Source organism: Cricetulus griseus, chromosome 8 (genome assembly GCF_003668045.3).
Source record: "Cricetulus griseus strain 17A/GY chromosome 8, alternate assembly CriGri-PICRH-1.0, whole genome shotgun sequence".
Lineage (NCBI taxonomy): Eukaryota > Metazoa > Chordata > Mammalia > Rodentia > Cricetidae > Cricetulus > Cricetulus griseus.
In genome coordinates, this window is record NC_048601.1 from 57,115,220 (window position 1) to 57,136,540 (window position 21,321).

The following is a 21,321-nucleotide window of genomic DNA, read 5'->3' on the forward strand; positions in this document are numbered from 1 at the left end:
ACAATCTGGAACCCCAATTCCAGGGGGATCCAATGCCTCTGACACCTTTGGGTATCTGCACTGCCACCCACATACCCACCCACAGGCACACACCCAAACACATATTTTAAAACTACAATAAACCTATTCTTTTTATTTCATTCCCATGGCTGGAGAGATGTTCAGCAGTTAGCAGGAGAGCTTGCTGCTCTTCCAAAGGACCAAAGTTTGGTTCCCAACACCCACATGGGATGGCTCACAACCATCTATAACTCCAATGCCCTCTTCTGGCCTCTGCAGACACTTGCATGCACACAGACACACACATGCACATAAATAAACAAATAAATAAATAAATAATAAAAACAAATCTTTTTAAAAAGAAGAAATTAACACAGTGAATCTCAGTTTCTGCAGAACCCCTGGGTGGTCATAATCTGAAGATGTTCAAGCCTTTACCTATGATTATGTGCAATTTGCATATAACCTACACACATCCCCCTGCATATTGTCGATCATCTCTATATTGTATGTGATGCTCAGTGTGAAATAAAAGTATTTTCAAACAACTAGAAAAGGAGAAAAGCTTAAAACAAACTGATGCCCATGTAATAATTTCAACAGATTCTACTTAAAGAAAAAGTAAAATCAGAGGAAGGAGGCTACTACACAAAGAGAATAGTCAATCTGAACACAGCTAAAAGAAAACTCATTGCTTAAAAAGAAAAACAAAAACAGGCTTACATGTAATTTACAAGATGAAGCTGACATGTCCAACAGAAGTGCGATAGTATTTGGAGAGCATTTGGTTCTCAATCATACTCTGGAAGAAGCTGTATGTGTGAATTAAATCAGGCTTTGCTAAATCAAAGATGCAGGTTAACATTAAATAAGGTGGGTGGAGTGGCTCACACTTTTAATCCCAGCACTCGGGAGACTGAGGCAGGCATATCTCAGTGAGTTCAAGGCCAGCCTGGTCTCCAAGTGAGTTCCAGGACAGGCAGGACTGTTACACAAAGAAATCTTGTTTGGAAAAACCAAAGAGACAAGTGGGGGGAGAGAAAGAAATAAAAAAAGAAACACAGAGTAAGATGGAAAAAGTTAAATAATCAGTAAAAATTGACAGGATGATACATGCCTTTAATCCCAGGCCTCAGGAGACAGGGGCAGGTGAATCTCTGTGAGTTTGAAGTCAACCCGGTCTACTTAGCCAGGGCCATAGCCCTGTAATATATATATATATATATATATATATATATATATATATATATATATATATATATAGAGAGAGAGAGAGAGAGAGAGAGAGAGAGATAACGCACAAATTGCTCTTGTAATCCAAGTTAAGTTCCCAGCACCCATGTCAGGTGGCTCACAACCACCTGTAATTATAGCTTCTGGAGATCAGACATCCTCTTCTGGCCTCCACAGGCACCTGAATTTATGTGCACACACCATACACAGACTCACACATATAGTTTTCAAAATTAAACAAAACAAAGGAACCCAAGTTTTGATAGTATATTAACAAAGTGTCCTGAGTGGATGTGTAGCCTGTAAAACACATTTGAAGAACACACATTCTTCAGGCTTACACAAGACAGTCATAAAAATGGACCTTTCCCTGGACCATAAAGGTCACTCCTGAGTATTATTACATACAGACTACATCCTCTGAACCACAATAAAGCTAAGCTGTGCCAGTAGCAACAACAACAACAGAAAGATAACTTGAAATATAATTTAGGAACTTCCAAAATGTTTTTAGACAGCTCAGGTGTCAAAATGAAATAAGAAAATATTCAGAACACAAAAAATGGCAAAAATACTGCTTGCCAAGTCCTGTGGGAAGCATAACACAATACTTAACAGGGAATTTTATAGCCTTCGATGTTTACATAGAGGTTAAAAATATAATAAACACCCCAAATAGGAGGAAGGAAATAATAAAATATTAATCTGCTATGAAATAAGGAAACAAAATGGAAGATCAATTCAAAAATTGATTCTTTGAAAATGATTAAAATAATCTGACAATGTGTGACAAGAATAATAAAATAAAATCCTGGTAATAAGGAGACACAGGTAGATGGAGAAGAAAAACTAGAAAAAATTAAGGGGGCATTACAAAAAATTGCTATGCTAATATTTGGGGAGGAAATGGATACATTCCTATAAAATATAAATCACCAAAAGTGACTCACCTAGAAGCAGAAAATCTCAAAGGTCCTATAAAGATTCTTCAAATCACAAAAGCACTTTAAAATATCCCAAGAAGAATGCTAAGTCTAGACAGCTTTACAAGTGAATTTGCCAAACACAAGCAATGACGATGCCAGGCTTACTCTGTCTTCTTAGAGACCAGAGAAAGTTCACTCTCACAAAAACTACTTATAAGATGACTATTACCTAGACACTGAAGCTGGAGAGCATAAGGGAAGACATCCCAAGCAGTTATCATTCACCTAAACTGAGGCCAGAAAAGAAATCTTGGGACCATGCACATGCCTTGGGGCCCAGCACTCAGGAAACAGAAGCAGGCAGATTGCTGTGAGTCCAGGAGAGCCAGGGCTACGTAAGAAAAAAAGAAAGAACCAAAGACACACAGAACTAAATATCTGCAGATAGAATATGTCAAGAAAATATGTCATGACCAGGTTGTTTTGTTTCAGACAAGTGAAACTGTTTCAGTAAAGGAAAATAAGTGAAAGTGATTAACATGAACAGAAAAAAAAAGAGAAATCACATGACCATTTCAACAGATGCTTGAGAAGCAACAGCATTTCTGATAACAGATACTAACTATTGAGTTGTCATTCAGCTCTTAAGTTCCATACTCCTTGATGAGCCAAAAGCATTCATTAAAAAAATAGGAACAGAAAAAAATACTTTCAATAATCTATCACATAAAACACCAACCTAGAGGTCCTAGCCATTGCAATAAGGCAGGAAAAGGAAACAATAAAGACAAAAAACACAAACAAAAGAAGCAAAAGTAATTCATTGCAAATTATATAACTGGCTAAAACTCAGAACACTTGAGTCAGGAGAATTACATATGAATAACAACTAACTGGAAAATGCACCTCTAAAGAACAAGGAACAGAGCCAGCCTAAATATGCATCAACAGATGAGCAGGTAATGACAGTGTGGAACATCTATATGATGGAGTTTCATTTGGCTACAAAGAAAAACAAAATCACTTTCAGGAAAATGGATCCATCTGAAAAGTCTAGTATCAAGCGAGGTGATTCAAGCTTAGAACAAGAAAAAAATGCATGTTCTCCTTCATATGCAGATCTAGCCTATAACGTAATCATGCACACACACTCAGAGAGAGAAAGAGACAGAGAGATTTAAAAAGTCAATATCAATGACAGTCTATGCTGGAGAGGATGTGGAGAAAGAGGAGCACTCCTCCATTGCTGGTGGGAGTGCAAACATGTACAACCACTTTGGAAAGCAGTATGGTAGTTTCTCAGGAAAATGGAAATCAGTCTACCTCAAGATCCAGCAATTCCACTCTTGGGCATTTACCCCAAGAATGCACGTCCATACAACAAGGACATATGTTCAACTATGTTCATAGTAGCACTATTTGTAATAGCCAGAACCTGCAAGCAACCTAGATGCCCTCAACCGAAGAATGGATGGAGAAAATGTGGTACATTTACACAATGGAGTACTACTCAGCAGAAAAAAACAATGAAATCTTGAAATTTACAGGCAAATGGATGGAACTAGAAGAAAACTTCCTGAGTGAGGTAACCCAATCACAGAAAGACAAGCAGGTTATGTACTCACTCATATATGGATATTAGACATAGAGCAAAAGACTACCAGCCTACAATCCATACCACCAGAGAAACTAGGAAACAAGGAGGACCCCAAGAGAAAAACTCCAAGAACCCCTGAGCAAAGGGGAGAGAGAGGAGGGAGGTGGGAAGGGGAGAGGGGGAGAAGGGGAGGGGGGAGGAGAACAGGAGAGATTAGAAGGACTGAGACAGGGGAGGAATAGAGGAGAGCAAGAAAGGAGATGCCTTGATAGAGGGAGCCAGTATAGGTTTGGAGAGAGGTCTGGCACTGGGGAAATGTTTGGAGATCCACAGGGATGACCCCAACTAAGAATCAAGGCAGTGGGAGAGAGGCTGCCTTTGAGGCCCTTCCCCTATGAGATTGATGACTACCTTGGTTGCCATTCCTAGAGCTTTCATCCAGTAGCTGATTGAAGCAGAAGCAGGCACCCACAGCTAAACACTGAGCCATACTCCTGGAATCCAGTTATGGAGAGGGAGGAGGGATGAGCAAAGGAACCAAGACAATGCTGGAGAAACCCGCAGAAACAGTTGACATGACCTAGTGAGAGCACAGAGACCATAGTCGTAAAGCTGGGGAACCAGCATTGGACTGAACCAAGCCCTCTGAATGTGGGTGCCAGCTAGGAGGCCTGGGCAGTCTATGGGTCCTCTAACAGTGGAGCCAATGTTTATCCCTAGAGCACAAATGGACTTTGGGAGCCCATTCCCTATGGAGGGATACTATTGCAGCCCAGATACACGAAAGAGGGCCTAGGCCCTCCCCCAAATGATGTGACAGACTTTTTTGTTTTGGTTTGGTTTGGTTTTTTGAGGCAGGGTTTCTCTGTGGCTTTGGAGGCTGTCCTGGCACTCACTCTGTAGACCAGGCTGGTCTCGAACTCACAGAGATCCTCCTGCCTCTGCCTCCCAGTGCCGGAATTAAAGGCATGTACCACCACCGCCTGGTGATGTGATGGATTTTGATGGTCCCCCGTGAAGAGCCTCACTTTCCTTAGGGAGTGGGTGGGGAGTGGGTTGGGGGTATCAGTGGGGGGCGTGGGAGGATGGGAGGGCGAGGGAATGGGGGACTGATATGTAAAATAAGCTTGTTTCTAAAATAAAATTAATTTTTTTAAAAAAAATTCAATTCTAAGGCCACAGTGGCTGCTCAACAGCAGAGGCAGTAGTAACAGGTGTGGAAGACACATGTAATTCTGGCATCAAAGCCAAATTAAGACAGCCCAAAGCAACAGGAGCAAAGGTGCAGAAATCCTAAATAAAAATCAGCCAGTCTAACTCAAAGGTAGATGAGAGAATTTGTCTTGCCCAGGATGGACAGACTCCCTCCACAGTCTGCCACATAAAGGCCAGTGCTAGCTGTAGGCCTGCAGCTGCATACCCTCAGCAGCTCCCAGCAAGCAAGCTGTATGCCTGCTCCCACCCTCTTCATGCCAGCTGTACTAACAATGTAATGACACAAATATGACCAAAAAAACCTATAAAATTTGAACCTAATTCTTTCAGCTATTTTTAAAGGTACAAACAAATGGCATGAAGATAACAGACAGATCTTAAGTTTTCAAAGAACTCTACACTCTGATGTTTTGTAGCATCATTACACTCTCCTCAAACATTAGTAAACTAAAGGCTAAAGATCACAGATACTACATGTTGGGTGTGGTTTTAAGTGAAAAGATAACAGTCCTCCATACATCACTTCCAGAACCAAAGGGAGCTCGATTTGTGTCAGATGACTGGAAAATGAGATGCACACTGGTGGGAAGTCTGCTTGTCGGTGTTTAACATGCAGGAGCTTGAAGGTCCAGTCTAACCAACTTGTCCAACCAGCCAGCTGACCTCCTGTTTGTCTTGGGGAAGATGGTTCCAGCCTGAGTAAGCTATGAACCCTTGACAGACAGCAAAGCTTGGGTTTACCTTAGGAACCTGGGGCTGCTGTGCTTTATATTATCAGAGCAATGTATAGTATCATCTTGATAAACACCAAATAACAATGCTAGGACTAAACACATAGACTGTTGTAGGAGCTGGCAGTGTAGCTCGGAGTTACAGAACTTGCCTAGCATGTGCAGGCCCTGGGCTTAACTCCTGACACAGAAGAGAGGAAAGGAGAGAAGGGGAGAGAAGGGGGAAAGGGGGAGGGGGATTTCCTATTGAGAATTCTAGTCACAAAAAGAAAGACATTCCACTGAGAATGGTAATAAATGCTACAAAATACCTAGGAATAAATTAAATGACCTGACCTATAGATAGCAAGCTAAGCTTTCTAAGGATGTAAAAGAGAACAACCATGAGAATTAACCAATCAAGTGTCCAGTGATGAGTAGTTAGCACTTCTGGAGGGGCCATGTGACATTCAGCCATATTAAATATATATATATATATATATATATATATATATATATATATATATATGAAGAGCATTCACACTATATGCTTAAGCTTTGTAATGCAGATTATAAGAAGATGCAATATAATCCTAACATTGTAAAACTCAAAGTATATAAAAGTACATAAAAGATACATACCTAAAAACATGTGCATGCCTAAACAGTCTTAGCAGCAAATGGAGATGTATTTCCCAAAAAAAAGGTAATTCAGAAAGAAGCCTGAACCTCATAGATCAGCAGAATCAGAAACTGGGCACCACAGTGCTGACACCGGCCCTGCCACTTAGACCTCAGGGTACATCAGGACCCACCAGGAGTCCTCAGCCTCAGCCACAGCCACAGGCGTGCTGGGAGTAACAGGGAAGGCTAGCTGCTGCCATCTGAAGAGCCTTCTCAGGCCCAAGTCCCAAAGGGCAGAGTTGAAGCTAGAGACATGCCTACTTCCTCTGGCCCTCGAAGCCACACCAAAGCCCAGCCCAAATGGGTAACCAGGACTGAAGTAAGGCTCAGGAGGAGCAGGACATTGATCAGAGGTAGAAACTTATGGGACTGCACCCCAGAGCCTTCTCCCCACCCCTCCATGGGTGCACCATGCCCAGCGATGCCTCCTCTCCTCCTTATCCTTTGTTCTTATTCCCAGATTCATAAGGAAAATCAAGCCAACAAATATTGAGCAATACCTACATGAGGACTGGACGGAGAAGACCTCAGGTTAGTTGGGGTCAAGCTTGACAGCCCATCTGCGAGCTACAAATTAAACATGCCAGTTAGTGACAGGATTTGAGGGCAAGTTTTGAGGACCTGTGATAGGGAAGGTTGGCCAGCCCTGAGGAGTACAGTTATCCCCACTTTCCTCCAGGCACCCTCTGCATCAGCTGTGTGAAAAGTATGGACAATCCTGGCTCCATGACCCAACCATTTACGTGACCTTGGATACAGTTCCGTGCCCTCCCTGAACCACAATGACCTGGAGCAACAGTAAGTGCTGAGTCAGAGTCTAAATCTGTGATCTCCTGCTGCTCCCTAATTGCCTTTGCTGCCACAAGCTCAGGTGCCACCTACTCAGCCACTCTCCCTGCCTGTCTCAAGTCTACCTGCTCCAGGGACATTTCCAGTCCCCACAGTCCCTTTATTTGCCCCTTCTGTCACTAACATACCCATACCTGCTGGGCAGGGTAGCCAAGCAAGAGCCTCAGCTTTCATCCTCCAGAAGCTGGGGACCACATGGCTCCCCAGGCCTACATGAAGGAAGCTGAAGGAGCCTCCCAGCACACCCCTGCTGCCTGTCCTAGAAATGACTTCCCACCATAAACCCTCAGGTGGTATCTCTAGGACCGTACTTTGATGTCTGATAGAAGCCCCTCAGACATGCTTGAAGGCCATGCCAAGAGGCCAGTGTGAGAGGATAGGGCTCGGGTAGGTGAAAGCAGGGAAGAGGGGCAGAGAGAAGGAAACACAGCAGATCTGGGGTGGAGGTGAGGGTAATGACAGAAAACAGGCCCTGCAGCAGGGGGAATGGGAGGTGAGGTTAGAGAAGCCAGGGGCCAGTGGGGATCCGCAGCCACCAGCACCAGCCTCCCTCGTCAATGATCCAGAGGCTCCAAGAGGACCTGAAAAGGTGAAGCCCTGACCAGGCTCCCTTCTTTGTGCAGGAAGAGAGGTCGGGTGTAGGGCAGAAGTGAGCAGAGGCTCTCTTGAGACCCAGAGTGGGGTTAGACTCCCAGCCCTCTCCTCACTGAGGAGCCCCAGAGTCCAAGTCTGGGAAGTCAGGGAGATTAAATGGCAACCAGCCAGCGCTGCTGTCCAATATGGAGTACAGTAGGACCTTCCAGAATAGACTGTGCATACCTCCAGCAACCCCAGCATGGCCAAAGATGGCTCTGTCCCTCTCCTTCTTGCTCTGACCCCTCAGAGGCCTCACTGTTATTTTGAAAGTGTCCCTTTTTAAAGAAGGTGAGGGGGACAGGCAGGTCACCAGAGCAAAAGGAACACATGCAGCTAAACATAGCGCCAAAGCTCCGTGCAGCTGCAGAAATTACACGCTCCCCTTCAGGCTGTGGCCATAATTTGCTGCTCCAATTTTGGGACTGTGTTTCCACCTTCATGGCAGCCTGAAGACTATAACTGGAGCAGTGAGCTCCAAATTAGCCTGAGCCTGAGAGCTGCCCACACCCCAGCCCACCATGAGAGAGAAGGTCCCTGTCACTTTTTCAGGACTCCTCCATGCCACCTGCCAGCTGTGTCCTCAGTAATACACATACCATACACACATGCATAGCACCTTACTACACACACACACACACACACACACACACACACACACACACCACATTACCACATGCATACGCCACTTCACCACACACACACCACCCTTACCACATATACACACATACTACCTCACCACGTGTATGCTCTTTACCACACATATCTCCTTACCACATGCATACACCAGCTTACCAAAATCAAACTACCTCACCACATGTATACACACACAAACAACCTCACCACACATCATCTTATCACATATACACCACCTTACTGACACACATATACACACACCACCTTTTCACACACACACACACACACACACACACACACACACACACACACACACACACCTACCTTATGTGTGCATATACACCATACTCCTAGCTGCCAATCTAAAACCTGCATGGAATGCACACCACACACATATACATACACCACATACATAAACACACACACACACACACACACACACACACACACACACACCAACAGCCAATCTGAAACCCACACAGAACACACACACCAAAAACAAAAACAAAAACAAAAACAAAAACCTTCCTATATAAACACACATATCACCTCACCAAGACAGTATGTTCCTGGCAGATGGTATTTTCAGTAAGAATGGGACCCAGGCCTCTCCCATCAAAGCAAGCTGGTGTCTCTCTTTCTCCTCCTGCTCTTGTCCTCCTCTTCCTCCTGCCATCTCCCAACCTAGACAAAGCCAGCCTTGCCTGTGGGGCACACCTCCAGCAGCCCAGCTCCTGGCCAGCCACCTCTCTGCCCACTGCTTCAGTCAGAGTGGCCATGTGCTCACATGGAGCCCAGGCCTATCTCTGGCTCTGACTCTTGCTCAGGCCCAGCCCTGGGCCCCTCATGTCAGGGCCAGAAGAAGTCTGTCCAGCCTGGGTCTTCTCACTGTCTACCTCTGGCTGCACTTGTAGTCAAAAGGGCCCAAATGGTCCCTCCTTATCTAAGCTTGTGGACACTGAAGGTAGCACACAAAGAGCAGCAATCCTTCTGGGAAGCCATCCATCTATCCCTCATCCTCTTATCTATCCGATAATTTATTCACCCATCTAGCCATCCACCTATCCATTCATCCATCCATTTACCCATCCATCTATCCATCCATTCAGCATTCAGTCATCCACCCACCCATCTAGACAGATTATTATTGAATACCTCCTCTAAACCAGGCCTTGTGCTGGCATTGGGAACATCAAAAGGACGGCACCCTGGCTGCTGTCATGCATTTAGTCCAGAGAAGATGCTGAGACCCAGAGACACATGCAGAACTTAGAGCTGATGCAGTGGCCAAGATCCTGGCCAAGTCCGCAAGTGGTGAGCATTCTTAAGCTGAGTCTCAAATAGTAAACTGAGCAAGAGAACGAAGGCAAAGGTTGTCTCGGCAGACAGGCTGGCAGAGCAGAGCCCTGGTGAGTGTTAGAGGCTAAGAGATAAGGGCTTGGGATTCTGACACCTTCTCCGCATTGATGAAACCATAGAGCAAGACTTCCTGCCTCTGCAGCAGTATGACTCCAGGAGCAAAGCTGGGGATGCTCCACTGGAGGTAGCAGGAAGAGATTGAGAAGGTGGCAGAAAATGGCACTCAGTATTTCCAGAGAATGCTTCCGAGCTGGGCTCTGGGGATCTTGAGGCCATCTCAGCACTCAGGCTTGCTCTCATGTACAAAGCTAAGATTTAATGGGTAGCTTGAAGAGCACAGAGCCTCAGTGATTGTCACGTGTTTATCCATCCAACCATGGACCTCCCCACCCCCATCTATCCACTGCAGCCTGAGGATAGGACACTGTCAAACAGGCTGCGAGGCTCTGCCTCAGGCAGCCTGAGGCTCTAGGAGCACAGAAGGCATCAAGTGTGTGAGCAACAGCATGCACAGCCACAGAGGAGGGTAACAGCCTGAGCACGTTCATGCATTGTTCACAGTAGGACTTTCTCCACCTCTCTTGGGGCAAGTACTGGATGGAATGCAGAGTCCATCCAGTGTCTAAGTTAGGAACAGTGTTCCTTTGGGTAAAATACGCCGTAGGCTTCCTTCTTGGTCCTGGAGGTGGGGGATAAGCAAGATATACTACAGTCCTAAACACAGCCTGTTCTCTCTAAGTTACCTCCAAAGAGCTGCCAAGCATGAGATCACAGAACAATCTTCCGTCAGAGAAGAGACACTCCCTCCCATCTCCTCCTCACTGAGGGATCTCAGGCAGAAAGCCTTCAATGCAGCCCCAAGGTAAATGGTCCATTTTCTTCACATGCTTCCAGAAGACAGTTTAGATCTTATCCTAAGGACTACACATCCCTTCTCCAATCAGACTGAAAGTTCCCACCCATTCCTTCCATCGGGCAGCACCAGACACCAGGATATAGAGGGGTGGGTAGAATGGCTATATGGTTGTGAAGGGTAGGGGAGGAGCTAGAGGAGATGAGGAGCGCAGGGTGGGGCAGGAGGGAGCTGCCACCTCACTCTTCCTACCTGGACAGGGATGAGAGGCTCCTTGTCATCAATATCAATAAGCACATCCTCCCCAGGGCTGAGTAAGCTCACATCATCTGCAGGGAAAGCAAGTTCACTCCTATGAAGGACTCAGCCAAGGGACTGTCACCAGAGCCCTCAATCTTAGCACCCCTCTCTCCCTAGCAGAGGTGGTTCTCTCTGCCCCAGACCCTCCCTTGCCTGACTCTATCCCTCTGCATCTTCCCACATTCTCCACCTCCTATTCCTCTCCCTCCATGTATCCCCAACCAGCTCCGCCCCCACCCCTATTTTGAACCATGCCTCCCACCAACAAGTAGAATCACTTGTTCCAGATGCGCCAACCTGAGGAAGGAAAGACCCCACCTTTGGGCAGCTCAGCAAAGGTCATTTCTCCATCTTTACCTGGGCCACCTTGTGGGGATGGACTTTCTGCTGAGTATGGGTCACACAGGAATTTCTCCAGGGAGCGAATGGTGCACTGGCCCACTACTGGCCGGCGGCCAAACTGACGATTATCAATGACCTTGATCACAATAGGGGGGCAATAGAGGTCCTCTCTGGGCAACATCTGGAGAGAGAAGAAGAGGGACACTCTAAACTTGGGCCTAAACCCATTTCTGGGAAGTCTCGGGGGATGAAGGGAGGGAGAGTACTCATGGGGAGGATCAAGGGACAGAGAGTAACTCTGAGTCCCCAAGAGCCCCAAATCCAAAATGGTAGCCCACAGCCAGTGCTAGCCAATGGGACAGAGGCCACACCTTTCTGTCTGCCCTTGGTGGCTATGTGTGGAGACTGACTTTCCCATAGCTTTACCTCTAAACACACCCAGGTCAGCCTGAAGTCTGACCAAGTCTATTTTCTCTGAGCCTGCACTGCTTAGGGGTGAGGGGGGAGTCAGGCTGCAGCTCAGCATTTCTTACAGACAGTCCCCCCCCAAGTGGATACTCAGGAGTTGGCTTGCAGACCTAGATTCTTCCCCCACACCCCAAAAGTACTTTGAACACAACTTGAAATAATTTATATGCACTCCTTCAGTGGCGTCTTAGCTGAGCCAAGAGAAGGCTCCTGTTGACAGCCACTGGGCCTGGAATTTCTATTGTGCTTTCATCTTGCAAACTATTTTATTTTCTCAGACTTGACTTACATCGGCCACTGGGCCCAGGCAGCCCAGGGAGCTGGAGATGTTGGGGGCTGAGGACTAGAGGGCTGAGGGATGGGAGACTCAGGGTTCAGGGCTCAGGGCTGGGGGTTGAGTCTGAGGACTGGAAGGCCAGGGGTTGAGAGTCAAGGACCAAAGGCAGAGGACTGCCAAGGAAGGGAGGTTTGGAGCTAAGATCTATAGGGGTGGGAGTGGGGGCTGAGAGGCCAGAAGCTAGAAGGCCAGTGAGGATAGCGGTTGGGAGACCATGCACTGGGACACCATGGGGATCAGGTTTGAGGGCTATGGGGGCTGAGAGCTGGTGGGTCAAGGGCTGGGATGCTGTGAACTGGGAGGCAAGGCTGAGGACTCAGGGGCTGGGGCACTGAGGACATGGGGATGAACACTGTGGGACCAGAGACTGGAGAAATGGAGGTGGAGGCCTCAAGGCTCTGATCAGGGGCTGGGAGCTGAGGAATGGAGATCGGTGCCTGGGATATCAAAGGCCGGAAAGCCAAGGGCCAGGGACTGGGTGTTGATGGTTGGGGACCCAAGAGCTACAAGACTAAAGACTTGGGGACCAGGGTCTGGAGAGCTGGAGGCTGAAAACTGAGAACTAGGGGACCAAGGGCTAGGGCCTGAGAAGCTGGGGGTTGGAGGCCAGGACCTGAAAGTGTGGGGATAGGGAACTGAGGGCTGAGATAGGGCTGAGAGCTGAGGGCCCAATGGCCTGGGAACAGGGAACTGAGGGACCAGAACTAGGAAGCTGGGACTAGATGTTGAAGGTTTCTTTGCAGGGCTCAAGCTAGCAAAGAAACAGGCAGGGAAACTTGGGAAGAATGGCTGAAGGCCAGCCCTGAAGGGTCTCTGGGAGGAGACCCTGGCAATGAAAGCCTTCCCAAAAGGAAATAGACTTAAAATGGCTCCCAAGGCTTCTACTGACCCAGGATCAGGTAGGAGGGGGAGGTAGCCATATGTGCTGCACAAAAGACAAAAACCTTCGATGGGGCAAGAAGTAATTTCTGTATTCACAGTGATGCTGTAGAGATGACAGGATACACACACACACACACACACACACACACACACACACACACACACACCTACACCTGGGCCCTTCTGAGAACTGGAGCTGAACCCCAGGGTTGCTGGGATCATGAGGTTACTCTATCCCTCAGGGCTCTGGAAGGGAACAGTGGGGAGGAAGAGCTCACCACTTCCATGAACAGGGTACAGACATCAAAGTTAGGGTTCTTCCGAAGGTTTCTGATGACACAGGACTGCACTGTCTGGCCACCACACTCCACCACGAGGCTGGGGGAAGAGATGCTGGCCATCTGATAGCTCTTCATGTTCCTCAGGCCCCAGGCCAGGATCTGGGGACAGAGAAAGGGGAGAACAGCTGAGCAAGGCTGGAGCAGGAAATGGGGAGGCCAGCCTGGCAGCCCCTGCCCCACAGTCAGGCTCACCTCGATGGCTGTGCGCTGCAGGGCTGGCTTGATATTCTGAGGGACCATGTAGATGTTGGCCTCCCTCTGGGGTGGTGGGTAAGGCAAGTCTGTGTCCTCCGTCTGCAGGGGACAGCAAGGCAGAAAACCACAGTGGGGGAAGGCCAAGGCAGTAGGATTAGTAAGGAAAGGCAGGCAGAAAGCAATGGCATGCATTGAGAGACCCAAGAATAGAGAAAACAGAACTTGAGGGCAAACAGGCAAGAAAAGTGAGGGTGCTGGGTCAGCCTCAGCTGGGCAGCCCTGTCCTGAGCAGGATCAGAATGCACACATCTTTGCACAAGGTCAAGGCTGTGTCCTCCCAGGCTCCAGAGCACCAGTGAGACACCCATGTCTCCCCCTCTATAGCACATACATGTGTGCTCACATATGAATGCACTCATGTGCTGACATGAGCATGCATGCCCTCCTGCTCCATCCTGGCCCACCTACTTCAGTCACTTCCCTCCATGCTTGTTCTCCCGCCCACCAGCTGAGATGCAACCTGTTTCTAACCAGACACCCTCCAACCCCCAACCCTATTATCATATCAACGAGAACAGAGCATGCTCATAGGAAACCAGGAAGAACAAAGCAAGGCAAATGAGACACAGGGATGTGTGGCTGCTGTCCTGATAAGACATGGGCTGTAAGGCCACCATCATCAGCACTCCAGAGGAGTCTCCCTCAACAACACAGACCAGAAATGAGTGAGGCATGTGGGGCGTGATGCTGGCCTGCTCAGGGGTTTCCCAAAGGAGTTGGGTAGGACAAGACAATAGAGAGAGGTGTGATCTCAGGTTTATGGGCTCCTAGCATGGCAGCTCTGGGTGTGAACACTAGTGCCACCATCCTCAAGGTTAGAAAGGTTACCTCACCTTTCTGTCACTCAGCCTCTTGGTACAAGCTCTAGTTAGTAGAAGCTAGTCTGTAGGCAGTCACTAGTGTGAGAGCCGAGAAGCTCATGCCATACACCTTGAAGAGTGTCTGCATCAGTAAACACTCAGTGGCACCACTAGGCCAATTAGAGTAAAATGCCCTGTTCTTAAGACTTTTGACTCCATGTCAGGAAATTAAATTTTATAACTTTATTAGGTCAAGACGCTTCACTGCCACCTAGTGGGAAACCTTTATAATAAACACAAACACAGGTTATGCTAGAAATTGTACCTCCTTAGATGCACCATCCTTGTGGGGTTCCCAGACAGCACAGCCATACATGGTGGTCTTGATGTTACAAAGATTAACTATTATCAAACAGGCTGTGCTTTAATAAGCATTGTGGCCACCTGACTTATTCGCCAACAGTCTTGCTTCAGAAAGAATGGTATATTGACAGACAATTGCTAGCATGGGTGACAAGCGGCAGGAGCAGAGAAAAAAAGCAGCTTCCTCCCACCTATATCAAATTTCACAGTAACTGCAGCCACCTCTTGCCCAGTGGCCCACTGATGATGCCACGCCATCCTGACCCCTGGCAGTGAGGACCTCAGGTCCAGGATCAGACAGCCCTGGACTCCAATGCCAACTTTGTTCCTCCCTAGCTGTGTGGTCCTGGGCAGATTACTCAGCACCAGTGACTCAGTGTCCTTATAATGAAGGAATAACAAGATGCTCAACAAATTTACTCTGAGAATTAAATGAGAAGACCAACAAGATGGGTATCTGGCACCAGAAGGCACTTAATAAATGGTGTGACTGTAATTACGGATGCCATTGTTGTCGGTGCCATGGCTATTACCACTGGTGTTCAGATTGCTCTTCTAGGGGTCACTTGAGGAGAGCTGGGCTGCCAGAAGCATCTCTTAGAACAACATTGGCTTTATCACTGCCCTTCCATCACTAGGACAAAGGTAGAAACTGGCTAGTTTACTCCTAGCCCACAGTGGATGCCATGATACAGGAGGGGTAACCGATGGACAGATCTGCCACAATACACACATGCAGGGGAACTGTGCCCACCACAGAGTCTAGGACAGGTGCCCCAGACAGTCTGTGCAGCCACTGTAGAAGCTGGGCTGCTAACAGAACCTGGAGTCACACTATAACATCTGCCACCAGCTACAGGTGTCTATGCAGCGGGGGTGGCCTATTTTAAGAGTAAAGCTTTATGGCATATTCTTTCCTAACCTCTCATGGCTGATGCCCAGTCCACTGCAGGACCAAAGTATTGGCGGGGTGGCAACAGGAAGTGTTGGACTCCAAGCTTTGCCAAATGAGGAGGCCAAAAAACAATTTTCCTCACCCATTTCTTTGACAATCACCAAAGAAAACCTATCTATCAGCTGTCTGTAGGCTGTCTATGGTGCACCTTGCCTCTAGTTCCCCCAAGCCCTGTGATGATGTCTGCTGTAGGGCCTGAGAACCAGACTCCCTGCGGTGGGGGCCCACTCTCTGAGTAGGATGTCGGCAAGGGGGCCCAAGCAGGTGAAATGCTGTACCGTCTGGAGGAGGCCCTGCAGGAAGAAGGCAGGAGCACACAGCTGTGGACCCAGGCAATGGGAGCAGGAGAAGAGAAGCAGAGACAGGGGTTAGTGGACATCCAGGGACCACTTCCTTAGTGTGAGGCCACCACGCTCATCCCAACACTGCCTCTGTCCCCCGTACTGTCCCCAGGCCTCCCACAACATTCCTGCCCTCTGCCATTTGGCTACAGTTCCTCAGGCCCCCTCTCTTAATGGCCTTCTCCCCACAGCCCACAAGACACCATCCTGGTCCTCTGTCCTCCAGTACAACTGCCACACAACTCAGCAACTGTGTACCCAGTCCTTAGTGCTCCCTAGGTCCCTGACCCCATCTCACCCCCTCCTTCCAGTCCTTCACCGTTGCTTGCAGGTGTCTTTCCACCCCAGGGATCTCCACCCCATCCACACTTTCTCTGAGTCCTCCCCCGCCTCCATGCTCCTCTCCACCCTCTGATTCTGCTCCAGTGCCTCTTCTCTGGAAACTTCTCTCCCAAGTCAACATTCAGCCCAAGGCCACCTGTGGATTCTCACCTCTCCCACCCCTTGTCAGCACCTGCCAGCTGAACTCCGTGTCTCTTCTACAGCCACCTGCCTACTCAGTTCCCTCCCCCTCTCAAGGGTGAGCCTCCCAGGCCACCCTCAGCCCTGCAAAGCCAATCTTCTATACCTCATAGGCTTTCTGTTCCTTGTGTCCCTCCTAAGCCATTAGCCCCCTCCCCCTCTTCCACTTCTTCCCGCCCATCCACATGTTTTCTTTCTCCTGTCAAGATATCCAGTGACCCTCTCTGTGGTCTCCTTGCTTCTGGCTTCACACACATCCTCAACTAACAACACCTATTCCACTCTGTGGGCATGCAGGCAGGATGTATCAATCAAGTGACCCAGCACCTGAGACCCTTACAAAACCTGAAGAGGCCCCCAAACCTCTCATCTTCCAACCACTGCTGACTTGTCTCACCACATGACTTTTCCTTCAGGACCCCAAATCTGGAATATACTCAATCCCTGCCCTTCTTAAATGGAGGTGCGGTGTTCTCTTTAGCCTCGGGACTCGGCACTCACCATCCATCCATCTGGAATACTGTCCCTCTTCATCTGGCCACTTCCCGCTCCGACTCTATATGCCATTTAACTCTTCCTTGATGCCTTAAGTGTATTCTATTCCAATGTCTCTATGGTTCCCATAGCCTCTGTCCACCCCGACCTTGGTAACACTAAAAGACACATCAATCACCCTATGCCACTTCTCTGTTTGTCCCTAGGTAACCAGCAACTCTGATTAATAAGCAAGGACTGTGAAAAGATAACTGGTGTAAGGGAAGGATTGAAGGGGATAGGAGGGAGTAAAGAAGTGGCTCTCCTTGCCTGCTCTGCCATCACCCTCAGGTCCTCCCTGAGCCCTTGCTATCTGTTCCTGCTCACTGCTGGACCGGCCGCCTTCACTACCTTCTGGGACTTGGCAGTCTTCGGGGCCTAAGTCAAACTCTCCCTCAATTCCTCCAAACACTCCAGAAACTTCTTATAGCCCTGCCCTCTGACATCTATTAAACCTAAATAACTCCTGTAAAACACACACACACACACACACACACACACACACACACACACACACACACACACACACACCTCACACAGTTCCAGTGAACCTAACTGTCCTTTGTTCATCTCAGGAGGTAAAAGTGAACTTGAGCCATATTGCCAGCTCCTAAGTAAGCATCAATTTCCTCTTGGTCCAGCCCACCTAGGTAGCCCAAAGTTATATGGATACTGTCCTTATCAAAACTGGGCAGCATACCTGCACTGCCAGGAAAGGGAAGGGGGCAAATGTCAAAGGCAGCCAAGGTGTCTGATTGGCTGTCTCACAAGTGACAGGGACTGACCACTCCAGGCCCCAAGGACAAGCCAATACCTTATTAGCCTGGTCAGGGATAGCCATATTAACCGAATTCCTGTGCCTGCTCTGAATCTAGAGCAAAGCTGGGACCACCTACTAGTGGAGTTCACAGGTGGGCAGGGTGGTGATCAAACCAGTTCAGACCCAGATCTCCAGGAACAATTGAAGGACTTCCAATAGAAGCCACCCTTAGATTCTCAGCTCATATGTCCCCACGGCCAGCCAGTTCAGCACAGAGAGCTGAAGACCCAGATATGCTCCTAGTCCTAGGTGACAACACACTAGTCTGATGTGCAGGTGTTGAAATTCCTCTGCAGCCAATTGGGCTGCCCTGTCCCCTGAAGCCCTCAGACCCCCACCTCATGCAAGGGGGAGACATGCTGGTTTCTTGGGGAGCTGTAAGCAGAGGGCAGGCAGGCAGGCAGCAGGAGGCTCCATTGTCTGTCGGCCCCACCCAGCTCATTAGGAACAACATGCTGGTCTAATTACACTTCCCAGGGAAATAGTGTTTCAAATTAAGGCCTTGGGGGAGGAGGAAAGGGATGGGGGGCACTGGGCTTATTTTCCTGATTGCAAAACACCAAATGTTTCCTTCTAGTGGATGCTGGGGTGCAGGAACAAACCTGGGGTAGGTCTCAGAGTAAGCTGTATATCCTGCCACCTCCTAGATTTGGGAAGGTGTCTAGGGTGAGTAGTTGGACCACCATGCTGGTATTACAAGCAGCCAAGAAGCATATGCTGCCCTCTACCAGGGCATCCTTTACCTCAGCGCAAAAGAGAAGAGAGACAACTAACCATGTCCTTTGAGCAGTCAAATCCCCCAGGTTCTGGGGAAGATCTTCCTCTACACATGTTCCCAGTTCTCAGATCCCCACTAGTAAGAAGCCCCCAGCACCTTGCCTGCCATGTGTGTGCACATGCGTGTTTGCCTGCCATGAGTGTGCACATGCGTGTTTGCCTGCCATGTGTGTGTGCATGCGTGTTTGCCTGCCATGAGTGTGCACATGCGTGTTTGCCTGCCATGTGTGCGTGCATGCGTGTTTGCCTGCCATGTGTGCGTGCATGCGTGTTTGCCTGCCATGAGTGTGCATGCGTGTTTGCCTGCCATGAGTGTGCATGCGTGTTCCCACCAACATGCCCATGCGCACTGCACATGCATACTCGCCAGTTCTCAGGAAATCTAAAATTGCAGTTTCTTTGAACTCATTCCCCTTGGCAGCCGGAACTGCCTTTGTTCTCAAGACCAAAAAAAAAAAAAAAAGAGGGGAGGGGCTCAGAAGAGATGGGAAGGAAGATAGGCCAAGGAGGGCACAGAGGAATGATGAGACAAGGACGATGGGACAAAGCTCAAAAAACGAGAGAGGACGAAGGCCAAAGACACCACTGTCAGCTTTCCACAAGGGCTCAGGTCTCTGCACACTGTAAAGCCCCCAGCAAGCAAGGCAGCCTGGTTTCCCCCACTTAGAGCCCCACAGAGCAGTGTTCCCGTGGCAGAGAGCCTGCGAGAGGCTGTTGTTGCTACTGCAGTGTCCCTACAGCACGGGGTCTCCAGCCCAAGGCACTGCCTCCAAAACCTTCCTGCTACTCCCTTGCTTCAAATGTTAGCTCAGTGTCCCCTCTTCCAGGGATCCATCCTCTGCCCTGCTCCAGAAACCGTTCTCATGGGCAGCCAGCCCCATGGCTCACTTAGAGGCCCTTCAGCACCATGGGGGCATGTGTGGCTCTCCACCTAGCTGTGCTAGCAGTTGGGTACTCCTGGACTTCACCAATCTTGAGACACTGTCTCCCTGGTCCTTTTGGCCCAGCTCCAGCAGGCCCCGCAACCACAACTGTCCCGTTCCCATTATCTTTCCCATTCTCTCTTCCAGCTTTACAGCTTATATGCCCTGCATGAGAGCACCAACCACCACACTCCTGCTCCTGCTCTGTTCCCAGGGGACTGGGCACAGGGACTGGACTGGGAGCCCAAGGGAAATTAGCAAGGGACACAAGCAGGTGCTGGGGCACCACACACAAAAAAAGACAGAAAACCCTCTGCTGGGTCAGCGGGCTTTGTGCAGGAGCAGAACAGCAAGGAGAATGACCTGTTTTCTCTCGGCTCTGGGGAGCCTTAAAACTGAGTAAGCCCCAAGTTCTTGGCAGGAGACTCGGCCTTCAGTCAGGGGAAGTGTGCTGAACTCAGGGCCAAGGGTTACACTGGCACCCTCTGGGATAAGGGGTACCACAAGGTCATCTTATAGGATGGGTCCCCTCTCTGGGCCTCGAACCTTTGAACCTGCTGGGCTGGTCCTGTCTGTATGCAGAAAACTCCCAAGGATCACTGTCCTCTGGCCTTGCTGACCACAGGAAGTCTCGGCAGGAGGCCTGGACAGCCCTGATGCTCAACCCTTCAGAGTTTGGCCCCAAACTGCAGTTTTGATTTGCTTCATGGCAGCCAGGCCACAGCCGTATCCTCGCCCTGAGTCCGAGCCCTCGCTATTCCATATGACACATCGGTCATGAAGGATTCTGAGCCTGTCATAACTCATCCCTAGGCTGGGTCCTCTTCAGCACAGGCTGTGGGTTTTGGCTAGGGTTCTATGTTGCCTTCCAAATCGGCAGTCTCTCCGCATGGCCGCCAGAAGCAGGAGGCCGCCTGTCAGGCGCGAAGAAGGCCAGCAGCTGGCAGGCCCCCACCTCTGCCTGGGAGTGAAAGGAAGTGAGGGAAGGGAGGCGGGCTACAATCCCACATCCTGATTGATCCTGCACTTCAAGTCCAAATTGCACAGAAAATGTCAAGTGGTATCCGCTCTCAACCCAGCCCAGGGAGTCCCTGACTCCCTGATGGAGGACATGGATGGCCTTTTCCTGCTTGGCCTCTGCCCAGGGCTCTCCTCCCCATCCATCTTCACACTGTACCTAGGCCCCTTGGACCAAAGATATGTGCCTCCCACCTTCTTCAGTGCTTTGTCAGACTCCTAACACTGCCTCCACCACCAGAAAGGTTTCCTTGGCTACTCTGGTACATATCCAACATTTTATGCTTGAAAATATGCCATCTGGTACTCAACCAGACAAAACTCAGTATTGTCATTCAAGTGATCTGTATATGTCTGAACTACTAAGGGCATCAAGCCTCTGGAGCTAGAATGACTTCACAGGATGTACCCCAGGCAGCTGTGGCTCCACTCTGAGCATAAGGACTAAAATCCAGACCAGGCACCCTGTGACAGCAGCTTAGAAGGCTGGCCTTTATCTCCCTCCCTCCAGGTCTACCACCTCCTCCATCCTTGGATTCAGCTCACCTCATCCAGTATCCTTGACGTTTCATGCATCTGGGATGGGCCACATCCGGGAGACAGTGGAAGAACCAGGAAAGCAAAGGGTCTCCATTAGTAACCAGAAGCA

The 21,321-nt window shown here is 48.9% G+C and overlaps 1 protein-coding gene across 4 annotated transcripts in view; it reads right to left on the reverse strand.

Annotated features, from left to right (window-relative positions):
• The window catches only part of Dysf (dysferlin), a 199,811-nt gene that overhangs the window by 44,453 nt on the left and 134,037 nt on the right, over positions 1-21,321 (reverse strand). For all 4 annotated transcript variants that reach the window (XM_027428547.2, XM_027428543.2, XM_027428546.2 and 1 more), the window contains 5 exons: positions 21,219-21,248; positions 13,558-13,659; positions 13,303-13,464; positions 11,353-11,518; positions 10,948-11,024 (listed from right to left, as the gene is read on the reverse strand). In XM_027428547.2, the coding sequence (XP_027284348.1) occupies positions 10,948-11,024; positions 11,353-11,518; positions 13,303-13,464; positions 13,558-13,659; positions 21,219-21,248 (537 nt within the window). The remainder of the gene's footprint in view (positions 1-10,947; positions 11,025-11,352; positions 11,519-13,302; positions 13,465-13,557; positions 13,660-21,218; positions 21,249-21,321) is intronic.